Source organism: Neodiprion lecontei, chromosome 2 (genome assembly GCF_021901455.1).
Source record: "Neodiprion lecontei isolate iyNeoLeco1 chromosome 2, iyNeoLeco1.1, whole genome shotgun sequence".
Taxonomy (NCBI): Eukaryota; Metazoa; Arthropoda; class Insecta; order Hymenoptera; family Diprionidae; genus Neodiprion; species Neodiprion lecontei.
In genome coordinates this window covers 9,925,409-9,944,235 of record NC_060261.1, presented here as the reverse complement: position 1 = coordinate 9,944,235, position 18,827 = coordinate 9,925,409, and the positions used below count along the sequence as shown (strand labels likewise).

The following is an 18,827-nucleotide window of genomic DNA, read 5'->3' as shown; positions in this document are numbered from 1 at the left end:
AGAGTAAGATCAATCATTGTAATGATAATCATAGCTAAGATAATAGTTAAACAATATTCCTAATAACAATAATCATATTCGTAACATTAACAATAGTATTCTTGTGGTAGAGTATATGCAACAATTTATCAATATACGCAATTATTTTATTCGTAGTTTACGTACGTACGTATATACGTAAATAAAATCTATATTATATGTACTGTACAAAGCTTATGAGAGCCAGCACGCGAGTTGCAGCACAGCATTGTCTCATATTATACGATCTAAATTATGGATTATATATATTTATATGTGTGTGTGTATGTATATACTGTATATATAATATGTATACTGTAATTCAACTTACAGGCTCCTCTGAATTCCTCACACATACTTAGAGGCATATATGAAGTGTATCGGTGTAACAGTGGTCAGATAATCTTATCGTTAACAAGTTTTCACCTTTGAAAAGCGGCGCGTGAAGGGGATACCTTTTAAATCTTTGCATTCAAGTTGGATGTGACGTGTATCGTATTTCATAGAGACAATTCAAACTTATCAACGAACATAAAATCATCGGTCGCCTTTTCGAATAAGAAATAAGCTCAAGATAACCCGGAACAAAGTTAATATCAACCCCTCAACACGCCGTTTAGCTCGTCAGCAAAATTGTTATTAATTAAGGCGCGTTAATTATACTTAGTTGTAGGTATAAATATCGTATGTGTATATATATGTATGTATAATTATATCTTTATTTCTAGCATTATATATGTATGTATATGTATGTTCAACAATATTCACCAATTACGTGCACATAATTCGTATACGAGCATGGGCATGTATGAATTATTATCAATATGATTATTATACTTTACATCTAAGTTACTTTAGAGATATAACGATCGTAGTTACAATAATAACAAAATGTTGCACCAGCCCCTCTTGATCGCTCTATTAAGGGAGACATTTCAACAATAATTTTTGTCCGTCGTATGCGGCAAACATACCATGGCTAAGAAAATAACAGACAATGAGATTCGAAGAATATTTGCTGAAGTTATATAACAATCAGAAAATAGTCTGTAAGCGAAATGACCAGCATCATGAGTTTATGAAAAACAGGATTTTTATTTTTTACTCCTATAGCGTTATTCATCCTCGCTATTTCGAACAATTGTGAGAACATAATTCACCGTGCGTATAAGTTTTTTTTTTTTTTTTTATTCTTTGTTTCACCAAACTTAAATCTTTCACGATTATTTGTTCGTGCTTTTTGATATGATATAATTAATTGTGCGTTCGTACATCCATTCTATGGATGTAAATAGTGAGAATCATTCAGGATATGTTGTGTATATGCATTATATAAGTATGTACATAACTATATCGATAGTATGATAATATACGGCAATATAATAAATCGATAATAATGAGCGAAATACTCGAGGTGCAAATCCGAACGATATCCGTTATTAATGATTATTATTAATATTATTAATACAATTATTACTGTTATTACAAGACGCGTTATCTCCATATTTCATACCACGACCCGAGTTCTCGAAGCCTGTAAAACAATTCGTAGGTCGTCGGAATATCCACATGTCGTGTTTATTTTAGAAACCGTAGCTTGTACATTTTCGTATGTATGATAATTTTAATAGAAGTCAAACGATAGTTAAAGTACGTTCAGTTAGTATCAAACCGAAATGTCACGGATACTCGTCGTCCGGATTAAATGCAGATTCACTACGTTAAATTGGATAAAACATAAGATATCGCGCGTGTTACATCAAGTGGTAAAATTTGACATTTACGCAATCGTCAAACTGTAAAAGTCGAAAAAAGAATATCGAACATGACCGGGAATGGCGGATGAAGAAGAAGAAATATCGGGACCAGAATCGGACACGGGTTTCAGAGGTCACGATCGTTCTCTCATGGAATTTCGTCTATCACATATGTTCTGTGACACGTCTCTCTCTCTCTCTCTCTCTCTCTCTCTTTATCGAGTTGCGTCACGACGAAGGATAGACGGATTAATCACTGCTGCAGTCTGTGTCTCTTGAAGAAAAGAAACCAACAAACTAATCCGATGGTTTATAAATTTTGTTACGCGAAATCGTGAACCACATTTTGGATATCCGCGGAGTTGAAAGATAAAAAAAGCAAGAAAAAAAAACAGAAAAAAACCAAGAGAATAAATGAAAATATGAACGAATAGTCTACTCGAATCGTGACGTGTAGAAAAAGAAAGAAAAAAAAAACGTGCCCGATATCTAATTGACACAGATTTCGTTCTTTATTATCACGTAGAGACGAACGACGAGATTCACGTCGGCAACGACGACACGGAATCAAACGTACGTTAAAGTACATATATATATATATATATATATATATAAATAAATATATATTTATATCTTATGAGATAAAACTGGTATCGAAAGGGGAATAAGTAATGAGGCGGTAAAGTTGATTTAAAAGAAAAAAAAAATAAAATAAAATAAATTAAAAATAAATGTAAAATAGTAGAAATAAAAAGTAACTTTCAGATAGACAAACGGAATTGCAGGAAGCGTAAGCCGTTCGCATAAATTCAAGAATTTCAATAGAAACACCAAGAATCCTGTATTTATATTCTTGGAGCGAGTGTCTCGGTGTAGTCGGGTGAACGAGGGTAGGAAAGAACCGACCGTTCGAATCTCTATCTTAGCCGATGCCCGAGGCGATGCTGTCCGTTCCATTCTCCAGCTCCGATTCAGCAGCATCATGCACGGAGTTACAAAAACCGCGTTACGTACAGACGTGTTTGTAAGGTACTCTCGACTATGCGCGGAATAGACGGTCGATGGTAATTATTGTAACGGATTTAAGATGGCCAAGAAAAAAAAAAAAAATGAAACTCGTCCGAAAGATATTATCGCGGTGTTGGGAATTGAAAAGAAGAAAATTAAGAAAGAAAAAAAAAGAAGAAAAAAAGTAAAAAAATTACAAAGAAAAATACTAGGACGTAGACGCGTAGAAACCGCGGCCGTTTTTTTTTTTTTGCAGCGTCCCGCGGTGTAAATGAAACGATTTCGATCCGATCGATTCGTAGTTTCAAAGATTTTGCGTTGCTATTCCGGCTCGATGGTTATCATCGCTAGGCAAGCGATCTAGATTTTTTAATTCCTGGTTTATTTATTTATTCATTTATTTATTTATTTTTATTCTTCTTCACCGCGTCAATTTTGCAACCAAGAAGGCGAGACGCCTCCGGCTTTTCTCCCGAAGGTCAAAGACGGGCAAAGACGAAGGCATATTAACGTATGAACACGGGAGAGGCAGAGAGGCCGCTTCCGCGTTATAAAGAGAAGATAACAATTCGTTCGCCTTTCCTCCGCGTTGCGTTCTCTCGGCAATTACAATCATTCGTCGATACACGAGGACGAATTTTATGCCTGCTTGACTTACAGACGCGATGCTGCTTCTGCTGTTGTTGCTGCTGCTGCTGCTGCTGCCTACTCGATGTACCAAAAAATCAAATCTCTCGTGGCCTCGATTCGGCGACCATCGCCACGGACGTGCGTGACGGCGCTTCTTTTTTTTCAAACCGTTTTTGTTTTTTTGTTTTTTTTTTTTATTTTTTTTTTCTTTAATTTTTTTTTTAAACCATTGTTATTTAGCAGAGCCTCGGAGTCCTGAGAGATTGTTGTATCGGGCGTGTGTACCGAGCTAGAGGAATCGGACGGAGAGATCGAGATAGGTAATAATCTTGGAATTTGGATCAACGAATTAACCGACTGACGGATCCATCCGATAGTGTTACACGGTTTTTATTTATTTATTTGTTTATTTTGTTGGCAGGTAATCTCTTAACGTTCCTTTTTCCACACCGAGGTGACTTTTATCGTGGATTAAAACACCTGCGCGGGTGTTTCCTTTTTCTCTTCTCTACCTCTTTCACGTAACGCAAGTATCATCGCTCGAGAATCTTGATCTGACAGTGGGATTTGGAACGAGAAAATATACGTTTGCTAACGACTCGTCTCCGCTCCTTCTCCGATCCTCTTTTCACACTCCGAATATGGTTGGCCGATAAGATGTCAAATTTTATCACAGTGTAGCGGTGTTTTTTTTTTTTTTTTTTTTTTTTTTATTCCTGCTTTTTTGTTGGAGCACCTCGTTTGATAATTTTGAATTGAATTTTGGGAATTTTGATCATCTCCATCCTTCTCTTTCGGTACACCTTGTCAAACGTTGAAATTAATTTAACATACAACGCACGATTCTCGTTGTCATTTCGTACATTGTACAAAGTTGTATCGAGTCGAGGGATTCCACGTGTTTTCAGATCATTGATAGTATAACATAGAACGGATAAGAAATAAATGTTTATTTCGTGTTCATAGCGAGGAAAGAAAAGCGACGTTTCATCGAAAACAAAACTGCCAATGAAAAATCTACCTGCAATCGGGATTGACGGTAGAAAAATGAGTATATATAATATATAATTTCTATCTATAATATACATACAACAACAATTCTCGTGTAACACCGATGAAAATACATTTTTTTTTTTTCATTTATTCGTTTTCCCCTCTTTATTTTTTACTTTTGTTTTATTTTTTAATTTTTTTTATATATATTTTACTTTTTTTTCATTTTTGTATATACATATATACGAAATACTGATCATAATCGCGGTCCGAGATTGATCCGAGGGTTGCGGAAAAACTGCCTCCCTATAACGTGGATGATCATCGATGCCGCGATTGAAAAGAAAAAAAAAAAAAAAAAAAAATGACGATAACGAAGATGAATACAGCGATCGATGATGATTGTAACAACGACGACGCACTATGAACGATGAATATAAATGTAGTAGAATAAAATCGCTCCAGGGTCTCTTCATTTAAGGTGCACATATATACATATATAAAATATGCGTGCGGGTTACACATAGGTATATAAATAAAATATTTATACATGCGTTGTGTATAATTTCTCGTATAAACTCGCGCGTGTGTGTGTGTGTGTGTTTGTTTGTTTGTTTGTTTTTTTTTTTTTTTTATGAGTATACAACGATCAATTATGTACGCATGTATTAATATACTCGTCTCTTTTTCATCTTCTCATTGTTGTTGCTACTATTATTGTTATTATTATTTACTTATTTATTTACTTATTTATTTAATTTTCTTTTCTTTTCTGTTTTCTTGCGTATGTGTGTGTGTGTGTGTTTTTTTTTTCACTCATTATCCGTTACTCAGAGGTGGGTGATGATTATGTCGTCGTCTATGTCGTCCTTCTCGTCGTCGGTCTCCTCGGGATTGTTGGCCTCGGCCTGAGCCTGGGCCGATTTTGGATCCTCGGCCAACGCCTTGCGTCTCTTCTGTTTGCGCCTGTGAAGAAGCTCGACTATTGTGTAGCCGATAATACCGAGGAAAAGGACCGTCAGCATCACGTAGAGCTTCATACGCTCGCACAAATGTGTGCTGTACGCGTAGGCTACAACGAAACCTGCGCTTTCCCACAAACGATAGTTTGAGAAGGCAGCCTCTTTGTTGCGCCTGAACAGGGTTCCGTAAAGTCCTGGAAATTGAATGGGGAAAATACGAAATTAAAAGGACATATTTATTTAATTGTTAAACGTATTTTTTCTTTTCTTTAACCTCATCACGCCAAAGATTCGTCGAAACAAATAATTGTGTTATATTCGAAATTTAATAAACTTCTTGCGCTATAACATAGCGGACGATATCTTAAGGGCATGGATTTCAGTTAACTGAGATGCAAAATGAAAAATTTTATAAAATTTGGTAGAATTCAGTACGAAATACAGTTACGAAGCCACAACTGATCTTCGCATAGCATCTTTTGAATTTTGAATTTTTCAAGAGTATACTACTTGTAGAAGAAATATCTGAGCAAATTTTACGCTCGTGACATCCTTAATCTTAAGTATTATTTATTACGTTGCACAGTCACAGCGTTTAAACATACGAAGCATGATACATCAACGAATTTCAGACGGAGGTCACCCACTTTTTCCGTACTATTCATCAATGTGATATTGCAGAATCGTTTCGAACGTTTCGTCGATAAAAACTAAAAAATTTAACTAACAAAACGACAAGTGGACAAATATGTAACACGCTTAGTTTAATATATAATAACGCATATTCGAAGAAACACTCGAAGCTTGAAATTTTCAGAAATATGTAAAATATGATGTAACTGTAAAACGAATCTGTGACTCGCGGTTTTTCGGCTTATAGCCTCGTAAATTTTTTTTTTTTTTTTTTCTCGCCAAAATTTCGTTCAACGATTTAACGATCGGTATAAAAATTTGTTCGTTACAAATTAACCACGTTGCGTGAAATCTTAAATGCGAAGGGGACGCAGTTTAAGGCATTGAAAAAATCACAAACGTTCTTTCCGGTGTCCGGTGATATTTAGGTGAAGTAAATTAGTCGAATGCGAGAACAAAAATTGATTGATAAAAAAGAGAAGAAGAAAAAGAAAAAGAAAAGGATGACTAGCGAGAGCCAGTCGTGACCCCGAGAGTATGGAAGATGACCAAGGAGATCCAAACCACCAATTATGGAATATATAAGCTTCATTCGCCGTTGCCTAGACATAAGCCAGGGTCCCTGAGGTTATTTGGCTCCAAGTTTCGTTCCGCAACAAAATGTCTAATGTCGAAACATCACGGTTGTTAGGATGAATAGTGAGTTCTGTCACCTCGAATCATGAGCATATCCCGCGCTCTCGACATTCGACTCGAAGATATTTAATATTCCATGTCAAGATTTATGGAAATTAAGCAATTACTTTGTAACCGCGCTGAATTAACAGCGACCAAGAAGATGGTCGTTAAAAGTTAGAAAGAGAAGTAGAGGAAAAAAAAAAAACAAAAAACGAACCAAAAAAAATACATATATTATATATTTACCGCGTAAAATATGATTTGCATAAAGAGCTGCATATAATAACGTGAATGTACAATACCGCAAACGGTAAATATAGTTTCCCGCCATATTTTATTGTTTTTCTTCCCCCCCCCCCCCCCCCCCCCCTTCTATTGCGGTGGTCCTTAGCTGAGACAAGAACGTATATTCCGTTCATTTTTATTTTATGTTATTTTTAATTTTTTTATTTTTTTTTTTTTTTTTACTTCAGCATCAACGTTCGCAAATTATCACTAGTGGCAAAAGTTATACAGTGCGTATATTCTATCGATCTTGGTAGAACATACGATCGAACCAATGGAACGTTTAATACCGCAATTTGAATTTGAATCGTGCTGCGAAAGGATGAGCAAGGCACTCCTAATCGGCATTCTTTGTCTAGTGGCCGGCTCGAGGCTGTCTGGTGAATATATTTTGAGAGGAGATAAATAAAAAACGAAACGGAATAATAAGAATGAAAAGTAATGTCAGCCTCTTCGACAACGAACTGGCCGTGCAGACGCGTTGATGAGCTACGACGAGAGGAATTTACCATCCTTGACCTGCCTTTCGTTTAAAACTAACAATATTACCTACCTGCACAGTGGACGTATGGCTAACTATTCTAAAACAGTGCCTGATGGTTGATGGAAAAATATAGTTCTGGGTAGAAAATGAAAATTAGTTTTCCAGCTGTTACCGGAAAGTCTAATATCCGTTGCTATGCTTTCTCATTACGATCACTGCTGGCTATATTTTCTTGCAACTGTTGGGAAAATTTAATGCTTGTGGAACAATGAATTGACGTTAAAGCCTTATTTAACTGAAAAAGTAGAGTGAACCGAAGAAACTGATTTTGCGTTGCATTAACCGAAAAAGGATCGACGATAGCGCAAAATGGTTAGGCGTGCCTCGTTTTTCGTAATTCCAACGGTATTCGGACAGTTGTTTTAACGATACCTGTTTTACTGAATTTTTCTATTTACCGTAACGAATGAAATTTTTGTCAGTGTACTGTAATAGCGCCCGTCTGAATAAAAATCGAGTAATTCGCGATTTTCTATACTTGTCGCATTCGATGATACTTACGGTTTAAATGATAAGAAAAGAAAAAAAAAAAAACGAGCAAAAAATTCAAACAATTACGTTAAAAAAACCTAACTTTTTTACAACGTGAGACTCGTCTGCTAATCTATCATACATTTCTTTACCGTATTTATCTTTTCGCTTTTTTAGGCAAAGTGTCGACACTACACGGAATACCTAAAAATAATTTCCAGTCGTAGGCAATAATTACAACGATAATGATAATTGAAACGAGCAACGTGTCTGTCAATTTTTTTATCTCCCGCTCACAATCGGCTAGAGGATTCCCGGTAGAGTAGACGCTATACGTTCAAATTACGGCAAAAAGAAAAAAAAAAAAAAACGAAATCAAACGAAAATTTTTCTGTACAAACCCGACGTCATACCTGCAACGAAGTTCTCGTTTGTACCTGAGAAAGTTTTTTGCCCTCCTACTTATGTAGATTTCGGTATATATTAGCACTTGTTTAGTGTAAGAACGGAATAAATCTCGTGTGTGTGTGTGTTTTTTTTTCGCCGTCTCTACGTTCAACAATCTCTGGTCCACGCTTGCATACATCGTACGTACAAACCTTCGCAATTACACGTACACGGGGATTCAGTTCTATTTCCTAGCAACGCTATGATAGTTAACACAACTGCCCACGGATATATTTTACACACACGCAAGTCGCACGCAGCTGGCAGACTTTGAATCTCGAGAATAATTATAATCAGATAGTTACGGCAGGATGTGGGTGTCAGCGTACAACCGACTGACTACGATGATAGTTAATCTAATTGAATACGCGCATGTGTTATTGACATCCGTAAGGAATAATTTTACCATGTCGGAGAAAATGCGCGAACCTCTTTTTTGATACCGTCATTATTAAAGAAAGAGAGATCTGTTGTTTTTTTTTTTTTTTTTTTTTTATTTTTTTATTTGTTATTTTATTGTTCACTATATATTTTAAATTTGTTTTAGACAAAGTCGAAACATCTTTGAAAGATTTCATGGTTTATCTGCAATCCAACCAAAATAAGCATCGCTTAGCCTTAATCTTTACTCTTGTATATCATTGAATAAGAACGAAAAGAAAAGACGTTATAAAAAAACAAAAAAAAAAAAAGAAGAAATGAAAAGACGATGGATTGAATTTGAAAAGGTTTTAAACATGGCTAACAATTTACAATGCAACATTTTTTTATAACGTACTGATCTTATTATTAGCATTTTAAATCATTATTAAGTCACTACTGTTAAGAAGTAGCAGTAAGAGGTCCTGTAATGTGGGTTTGCCTTTATTTTTTTTTTTTGCTTTTTGGTTTTTCGGCATACAAGAACAATAAAGAACCGATGAATCAAAAGGGTCAATTTATTCGGTTACGTAAACGAGAAGTTAAATTTCTACATTCTATACTCTATAGCCAACATCCTGCAGGGCAATTCTAAGTGAGATATTGTGAAGGGGAAAAAAATCAAATACTTGAAAAAAGTTAACGCGCGTTTAATAATCAACGTTTTATCAACCGATTGAATCTAGCTGCTGAATTATTTCACATATCCATAGGTACATGATACGGCATTATGCATGGTACAGAGTATAACGATAGGAAAGAAGTCAAGTTATGCAACTAGGCGTTATACCCAAGCGTAGTACGTATCTATTTATATATACATATGCTGACGGATGTCTATCTCACGTTACCAAGGCGATACGTTCTTTGAAGGTGTTTATTATTCGGTGAGAAAAATCAATTCTCGCAATAACGATCATACGCGAATGTTCAACAACCAGCTGCACACTTTGCGGAATTGGAACAATTAGGTTATATTATACATAGCGGATCTCTTCGCATTGGCCATGAGCATAAGTATAATGCCGCTGTTCGATTCAGTATTATACCTATGTACGTATATGAAGTGAAAAAAAAATAAAAATAAAATAAAATAAAACAGCAGCGTTTCAGTTTTACGGATATCCGCCTCATTCAACGTCGACAAAACACGCCATTCACCCGTAAACCGGCACGGATATCACCTTTGACGTAATATTAATGATGTGGTAAAAATCTATCCACGAGACCCGAAAATTCTTGTACAATGTATCTAATGGAAAGATGGCAGAGTTTTGGAACTCATTGAATCACTAAATTACGAATATTTGATTTTTCTCATAGTTTTTCACCTGCCCGCAATATCCAAAGAATTTTATCACGAATTCAAACGCGCCGAACGCACGCTTGCACGATCTTCAAAACAAGATGGCGGCGCTCTGGGTGATCAGCTGATTGTTCTAGGTGAAATCACACAAATGCAAAGACACGAAAACTTCGTGAAGACTGTCAGACCTTCGTCACGTTATGTGACGTGAAAATATGGAATGAAAACGAATTTTTTTTCGATACAACACATTGTGGAGTAATATGATATTTTCTGCCGCTAGATGGCGTTGTCAATGCGCAGGCGCACCGGAGATGTGGAACACGCGTAGAGTGCGCAACAGGTGAAGGAATAAGCGATAATGATGGCATTATTATACTCTATGATTCGGGTACAATGCGCGTGAAGGTGATGGTATTATATGTCCGGGGAAATCCGGGTCTCATCGTCAGTCGATACGCTGATCGTTGATTGATGTTTAGAAAGTTTTTAGCGGTATAATAAGTAATAAACGCGCTTACCGTACATGATGCATAACTCTGTACGTGCGTGATCACGGTTCGTTGTCCGACGAGATAAAATATTCAATTTATGATAAAAAAAAAAAAAAAAAGTGTAATCGAAATGCGTGCGCCTTAGGCCTAAATATCAATATTATACTTACGGATATAATCTCGTCATTGTGCGTCAGAGTCGGCCGTTGTGACAACGCGGAAAACAAATTTAACTTGACAGACACATGTCATTGTTTTATTTCAGACTTGTTTTCTTACAGCGTATCGATCCGACGGACTTTGTCGTATTTCTATTTCTGATCGATTTCATGAATCTTTTTTAAAAGATTCAGCCGGTAAAAATGTACGTATATTCCGCTCGACGTTATTCCAAATAAAAACCTAACCTAACCTATGAACATTAGGCATTTTTTGATACGGTACATGCATCTGAATGTCAACGAATGTTGTAAAGAAATAAAATTACAATTTTTCATGCAAATGCATGAAAGAAGATTGTGTAAAATATGATGTAAATATTGGTCAAGGTCCCGAGGAATTATCAATGTTCCAATACTTGAGCTGCGGCTACGATTCTTTGACCGGAAGTAGTGACAATGTGAGAAACTCGAAAACGCACCTGTTTCGATTAAGTACTCGATTGTTCACGTAAAGAGAGATATATTCCATTAAAAAATTCCGCAAAATGGTCAGGCGTACCTCGTTTTTCGTAATTCAAACGATATTCAAACAGTTTTTTCAACGGTACCTGTTTTACTGAATTTTTCTAGTTACTGTAACAAATGAAATTTTTCTCAGTATGTAATCCGATGGTACGTGACATAGGCGTGGCGGTACAAACGTTTCATCCACACACATTCGTGACGGAAATTTTTGCCTCAAACATTACCGAGATCAAGGTCAGTAACAAACTAACGGCTCGTAGTTATAGGAAAGGGGGGTTTCAGGAAGAGAGCAGGAAAAATAGCTGTTACACTACCTACACCGACACACACGAGCATGGCCGCGGGTCTCGAAACGATGAAAAAAAAAGGATCATACCCCCAAGTGCTAACAGGTGTTCGAACCCAGCAGCCATGCTCCAGAGATTGTTCGAGACGTCTGTAAGGTAGGTACGTGAGGGGACTTTTAAGTTCCTTTCAAAACCACAGATCACTTCTGGTCACTCGGTGATACGTACCTGTAAGTATTGAGTAAGTGTGTATCCGGTGATCCTTCTTTCACCTATCCGACGTCACGATCGTTATAGTATCAAATTCATGCGTCGAATGAACGACCTACCGTTACGACGTTACGTAACGGAGGTGTTTACGATAAGCCGCAGTCACTCCCGAAACGGGAATAATCAATTTCCACAATATTTCCAACGTTTCGAATGATTTTCGCAAAGTTTGAAAGATGGACGTCGCGTTTGCTCGATAAAATTAACAACCGTAGAGTAGGCCGAGTCTTTTAATTGCCGTCTGACTAAAAGACTTCCGCGACTTTCAAAATCCATTGATAAATGACGAACCTACTCGATTCTTCATGCCGCTAATGAGATTTCGTACAACCGGATAATCGGACGTGATGGGTAACGAAAATACTTTATTCCGATCATTTACACTTAATGCTTGTGCACAAAATCACGAGTGGGAGATGGACGGAGATACACAACTTTCTCACCAAACAAATTCAACGCCCAATTTTTGTCTTGTCACTGTGCGGAGAGAAAGCTTGAAACGAACGCGTCGTGATCAAGGCAGGAATTATCCTACGAGGATATTCTACACATTTTATTTCACGTTTTGAATGCACGTCCAACTGCACAGTCTGATCGAAGAATTTATGAAACTGAAAAACTTATAGCAAAAACTCGCGAGACGCTGTACACCGAAATTAATCAAGTTGAATTGCAAATAGGAAATGCTAAAATTTCACCTAAAATGATCTCTAAATTCAACCATTTTTCAAGAATCGCAAAGTTATCACGCGTCGTTCATCCGTTTTCGACGAGGTGTTGATTCATTGCCACAGTTCATTGATAAACAACATTGTATGAAATTGATGTAACAGACCACGATTGAAAAATGAATGCTTTGTAAAGTAAAGAAAAAAAATGTCTCAGACGATTTTTCGAGAACCGATTTGCGAACGAAACGATGACGATTCGGTAATTTTGCTATTGTGTTTGAAATTTGTGCTCTCTTCGTTATCTATCCTGCGCAAAATAGGTATAATAATTGTTTTCATTCAATTCAGTCGCTCTTTATGCGGACCATGATCTCATAACTCGTTTGCGTCGCTACTTTTTAGAGCCGTCCATACGTATCTACTCTCGATACATCCTTATTTTAATGATACGAGCCGTTCGACTTATAAGACGAGATTTTTTACCGGGTGGAGGTCCGGGTCGAGTGGAACAGAAGAGCAACCGGCATACAAACGACGTCTATGGCCACTGCTTGCGGATAAACGGGTATAATGGTAATGCCAAATTTGCATACATACGAACCACTCGGCTCAGTCTCACGCTACCGAGAGTACCTGATATTACTGAAGGCATGCTTACAGTGAACGAATCTCAATAACCGAGAAAAAAAGAATCCCACCAGTTATTATGTGCGTAGTGAATTTTATTTTATTTTTTTTTTTTACCTCTGATTAATTCTTACAAATTGAAAGAGACGAAGAAATGAGAAATATATGAAAAAAAAAAATTCACGAGATGAGTTACCGTAAACAAACACAGTGGATCGTTTAACAATCCATGCGTGTATACGTGGGCGTGATGTATGTGAAAATCATGAGGCGAGGTTGATGTTCCGAATTTGAAAAGTTCGGAAAGTGTACACTTCCGAATTATTTGATGGCTAAACGTGAAGTAAAGAAATCAAACTTTGAAGAAACAACAAAATTTCGAATGGTCGCAAAAGAAGACGACTCGAAGTTCCGAAATGCAAGATTAAGAAAATTCAAGTTACGATAGAGCAAAGTTCCAAAAATTAATGTTTTGGCGGAGCGAAATTCCAAAAAATAAAATTTAAATAAAGCAAAATTCCGAATGTTAAAATACACTCACACAGTGTAGTTTACTCAAAGAGTGGGTGTAAAAAGTAAGAAAAACCGAAAATCCAAAACAAAGAAAGATTAAAGTTGTGAAATTTCACCTAACCAGAAATTCACAGAACTGAATATCTTCGATCATTCAAAATTTTGATGTTTCGGATATTCAAGTTTTCTCATTATCGCACTTTCGGAACTTTGAGCGTCGGATTTCGAACCATTCGAAACTTTGCTGTTTCTTCAAAGTTTGAATTCTTTCAATGAAGTGTCCCCAGAAAAAAATTCGGAATTCGCCGCCTTCCAAACATTTTAAACACGGAATTTCAACCCACCCTCAAAATGATTTCTATATGTAGCTAAAGACCATTAATTTGTTGAATAAAAAATTGCGAAGCGAACTTACCGTTAACCTGCGTCTGCCAAACGGCATCGCCGACTCCCCAGAGACCCGAAAGGGTGTAGAAGATGTAAGGATTGTCGGGATGCGGCCTCCAGACTAGAAGCACACCGATAAGAACGGCGTGAACGACGGCGCCAAGGGCCATCAACGGCTGTCTCCCGACGAACTTCATCAGGGATCCAAAGAGGAGAGAACAGCAGGCGTTCACGATGCCAAAACACATCATGACGTATCCTACCTTGTGTACTCCAAGCGCACATGATATGTAAGCCTGAAATGGAAACACAGATTAAGTCCATTTAATGTTCACACTACGGTATATAAAAAGAAACCGTCGGTTTGAAGCGCGTACAATTAAGAACCAAGTCGTAAATCACGAGACTTCTTCTCCTGTTATTACACATTCGTTTAATTTTATTTTCGAGTCGGTCGAATTATCCAGATGGAATTACGGTTCGAAACGAAACGGTTTTCTTCCTTTTGATAACCCGAGGCAAAGCGTTCTTCCTCTCATTACTCTTCCGCTTTGTTGGTACCAAAGTCTAAGTACTCGTCGCGGCCTTCGCTCGTCAGAATCGGACACTGACGTTCACGTTGACTTTGAAACATCATCCTTTGAGTCTCTGACACGAGTGACAGGGCTTCAAGTATTTAATGATGATTTGGCGCCCTGCCAGAAATATTCGCTGAAAAATTTGCAGCGCAGAAAAAGGCACCGGTGAAATAAACAAATCACAAACGCAACGAATCGGTTCGTTGTACGATAAAAATGACATAATTCAAAGTATGATTTTTATCACTGGCGGTTGAGAAATTGAAGAGCGAAATCCAGACCTTACAATTCTTCAAGATTATAAAATTGACTATATTATGAACAGGGCTTCATCCTATTCACGTTTTGCAAATTAACTCAAGACGAGCCGTGACGAGGATTTGAAAAGGGGCTGTAAACTTCTGTTTGACAACAGATGGAAAGATGATTCATACATAAAACAAGAAGACGATCGTTGAGTCACGCGTATGTCTGAAACCAATCTTACTCTCAAGTAAATGATAAAAACGAGCATATTACAGTGAGTCACGTGTATAACAACGTTTTACGCAAATTTCAATTGCAAATATTTTTTCAACACGTGCGTGAGTATTTACGTATAGCATGCGATCAGGTTACAAAGTAGATCGTTTCATACCACTTATAAAAGCACAAACAATCCCTCTATTTATTGTTACCTCCCTCGCATATTTATCACAAGTTGCGGTTTGCATATTTCACGAAAACTTTAACAGTATAATCGATATTAATTCACGCTTCTGTAACGTTTTAAAATTTATTTTTTCACGTTGAAAGAAAAACAAATATATATATATGAAACACAAGTGTCGTATATGCGTCGCTGATCGTTTTTTCATCGTATTCAAGACTGTTCAGAATTTTCTGTTTCAAGCAGCGATATCTCGCTTGTTATCTTAGATATTGAAATATAGTTTTTTCGTTTTGCCGGGCAGGTTTAAAATCTTCTTTCAGAAGAGATTGACGCACGCGTCGGGGGACAGACCAACATTTATACGTCAGCTTTTGAATGGGAACGGAATTATATCTGCTGCGGAGTGACTGATTAATGCTAACGTTTTGAGCTTACGTAACGTACACAAGAGTTTCGTGACCGTAATTAAGGTGCTGGTTTTGCAGCGACCATGCTCGATCATCACGAATATAATAATTACAAAAATTGCGTTCATCGTTGTATCAACGGCGCAAAACTCTTGGAGATATCGCTGAAGGCGAGTTCGCGGCATGATCTTTACGTAATCATCGTTCATGCAAAGGAACGTCGATGTACCAGCGATTGAATAAACGCTAATACTCTTCCGTCTTGTAATTTTTTAAATTCTCATAGTTCATAAAATGATAATTCCACTCATAACCTCGTCCTTCAAGTTCTCATTCCCCACATTGTTGTTGCTGTTGTTATTGTTAACCGCAGATCGGATAAACAGCTATGCTGTCCGATGTGAGCTGAAATGCGAACAAGTGGCGGGGAGTGTGAGGCTGTTATACTTGATCGGGACACGTAGGTACGAGAGGAACGCGTTAAAGGAGTGCTTTGAGCCGCTGGTCGCGCAAACTTTCGCTTCATATCGCGTTTGCAAACAACAAACCAGGGACTCGACCGACCCACTAGAGCCTCCGGCCATGATGTAAGTCGCGAACGCGTTTCGTCACGCAAGAGTACCACACCGTCGACACAACCTGCAGGGTGCAGCCCCGCGGTCGTAACGCATACGTCCTTGCAAGTGCGTGGGTGGCTGAATCGTGTCCAACTCGAAGAGGAACCAGAACGGCAGTAAGCCACCAGAAAAACGGTCTGAAATATAGAACTCGTACGGAGTCGAGGAGGACGACAGTCTGGAGAAGAAAAGAAGGCCAAGAGGTACCCAATAATTACGATTGCAATCCGTTACAATCTTTTCCATTATATCATGAGTTCAGGGATATGATATATACCCACGGCAATTCCGATTACGCAACTTGAATAATCCGACCTCCACGCGGTAAGCAAAGAGTAGAGTAAATGAGTTCAAACTTCCAGTTGCACTCCAAGTGGATGAACACATGCCGTATGTAGTTGTAATTTCAGGTTGAATTCATCGCGTTCCGATCGTAGTCGTCACAGGATACGATATCGAAGAACTCCGTACGTCGGGGAAATTGGAATCTTACATTTGGAACGGAGACTTTACAACTAGAGATTCTGTAACGAGAGACTATGGACTGGAGAATCGGGTTTCAGTGCTGAATCATAGACAAGTTGCAGGGTCCGGTAGATCAGAAGAGTAAGGTGCGTGCCTGGAGTCATCTGAGGATTGAAAAATCGACAACGAGTAGTGGTCCAGCGGTAGCTGCAGTTGGCAACAGGCTGGCAACTATCGCACCGATGGCGAGACCCTGTTGGAGACCCGGGCGTATCCGAGATACACTCGACTTCGTGCTGGCGCTCTGTAGGAGCGATAGTAACGCGATGAAAGTAGAGGGGCGATGAGATAGGTTGGAGTGTTGGTAACTTGCACACTTGTTCATCACTCGACCGTAACCAACGATTCGAGAACATAGTTGCATGCCTAAGTCGATGCACACCGAGCTGCGGTACCTACGTTGCATGTCCAGTAACTTCGTTCCACCGATACGTGTGCACGCGGCGCAGTGTTGACCATAGGCACTGAAACCTGGGAGATACGACGCCGTAGAACGAGATATTCCGGGGTCTATTTATACCTCGGGTCGTTCGAACCCCGCCAAGGCGCAGCTGATGAAAAAGGCCGAGTACCCACCTCAACGTTCAGGCCATCGGTCTTCGGCACCTAGAGCGCCCTTGCGCCAGAAGTCAGACAGCGTTCCACTGGCGCCGGACATCGACGTACTTTCAATATGTTTACCGTTACTAGGTCTAAAAATAACCTTCTTTACTCCGTACCGATCGCAAGGAATATCCTCCGGCACCGGATCTCTGGTTTTTTCCATTCAGGGCTTTCCCGTTCTTCTAAGAATCTTTCACCCATCGATTAGGCTATCCAGACCCTGCACTCTGGATATTGATCGTTAATGGTGTTTACTTTCACAAAATTGGGAGAATGCGGACTTGGCTGTTTCGCAATTTTCACGATCGGCGTGGTCGTAGGGAAATGACTGAATGTCATCGGTCTTTGGTCAAATTTTTCTATCCTCAAGGTCGCTGAGTATCCAGGATGGAAGAGGCAACTCTTTTTCAGGATCATCGTTTAACTTGGAACCATGTAACGTCCAACCGAACCTATCTTGCTGATGAATTGCTATTCGTGCAATGATGATGCGTGAGATCATCGTTTCCGAATGATTGATGAACTTAAATGAGTATCGGAAGGCTACAGCCATCATCGATATCATTGACTTGTTGCCGTTTGCATAGACGATCCTAAGCAAATATTTATTCTTTCTTCTCAGCAACGTTGTTCCCTTACAACAAAGAGCTTCTCTGATTGATTTCCGGTATTTTGAATAAAAAGAAACATGGTGGGTTCCTGCAAGTTCCCGGCAATAAAGTTCAGCGCAGTTATATCGACAGGCGATATCCAAGGTGTACCTGTACGGCCATCTTGATTTGCGGTGAAGTAATGCGAAGGTTTTTACCGTACATATATTCTCCTACCTTATTTACAATTTCCAAGTAATTCCTTAACCGCTCGAAATAGCACCGGCGCGGCAGACTCGAGTCGACACGGTGTTAGATGGCGGGTTTCCGTTCGTTCCGCGAGTCGCGGACGCCGTGCGAGAAGTTGAAGAATAATGAGAGGATAAACAAGAAGAAGTGAAATAAAAAGAAAACCAAGAGAATAAGAGAAAGAAGAAAACTCGATAAGGCTACAGCCGCACGCTGCTGAGACTCCCGTCGAGTAACTCCTTCCACCTGCAGAGTCGAGGAGAGGTTACCGCCGACGAGGATCGCGAGGCCTCGCCTGCGAGTGCTGGCGCCACCAAGTCACGCAAAAGGAGAAAATGAGAAGACAGACGGACGTGGAGGGTCGAGAGCCAATCTTCTATTCGTTCAACTTCTTCGGATTTTGCGCTGGAAGTAGGTTATAAACAAGAAACTCTGATGTACAGTATATTTGCGGCGCCACTGCTGGCTAATCCACGCCGGTACTTTATAAGTAGGGTAAGACAGGCGGAGGCTTCAAGG

At 38.7% G+C, this 18,827-nt stretch overlaps 1 protein-coding gene across 2 annotated transcripts in view; it reads right to left on the bottom strand.

The window, feature by feature from the left end:
- Positions 1–1,143: 1,143 nt before the first annotated feature.
- Positions 1,144–18,827, bottom strand: part of LOC107218325 (UNC93-like protein) — a 61,283-nt gene continuing 43,599 nt past the window's right edge. For both annotated transcript variants that reach the window (XM_015656159.2, XM_046733238.1), the window contains exons 5-6: positions 14,116–14,383; positions 1,144–5,562 (exon numbers count right to left, since the gene is read on the bottom strand). In XM_015656159.2, coding sequence (XP_015511645.2) covers positions 5,237–5,562; positions 14,116–14,383 — 594 coding nt within the window. In that variant the 3' untranslated portion in view covers positions 1,144–5,236. The remainder of the gene's footprint in view (positions 5,563–14,115; positions 14,384–18,827) is intronic.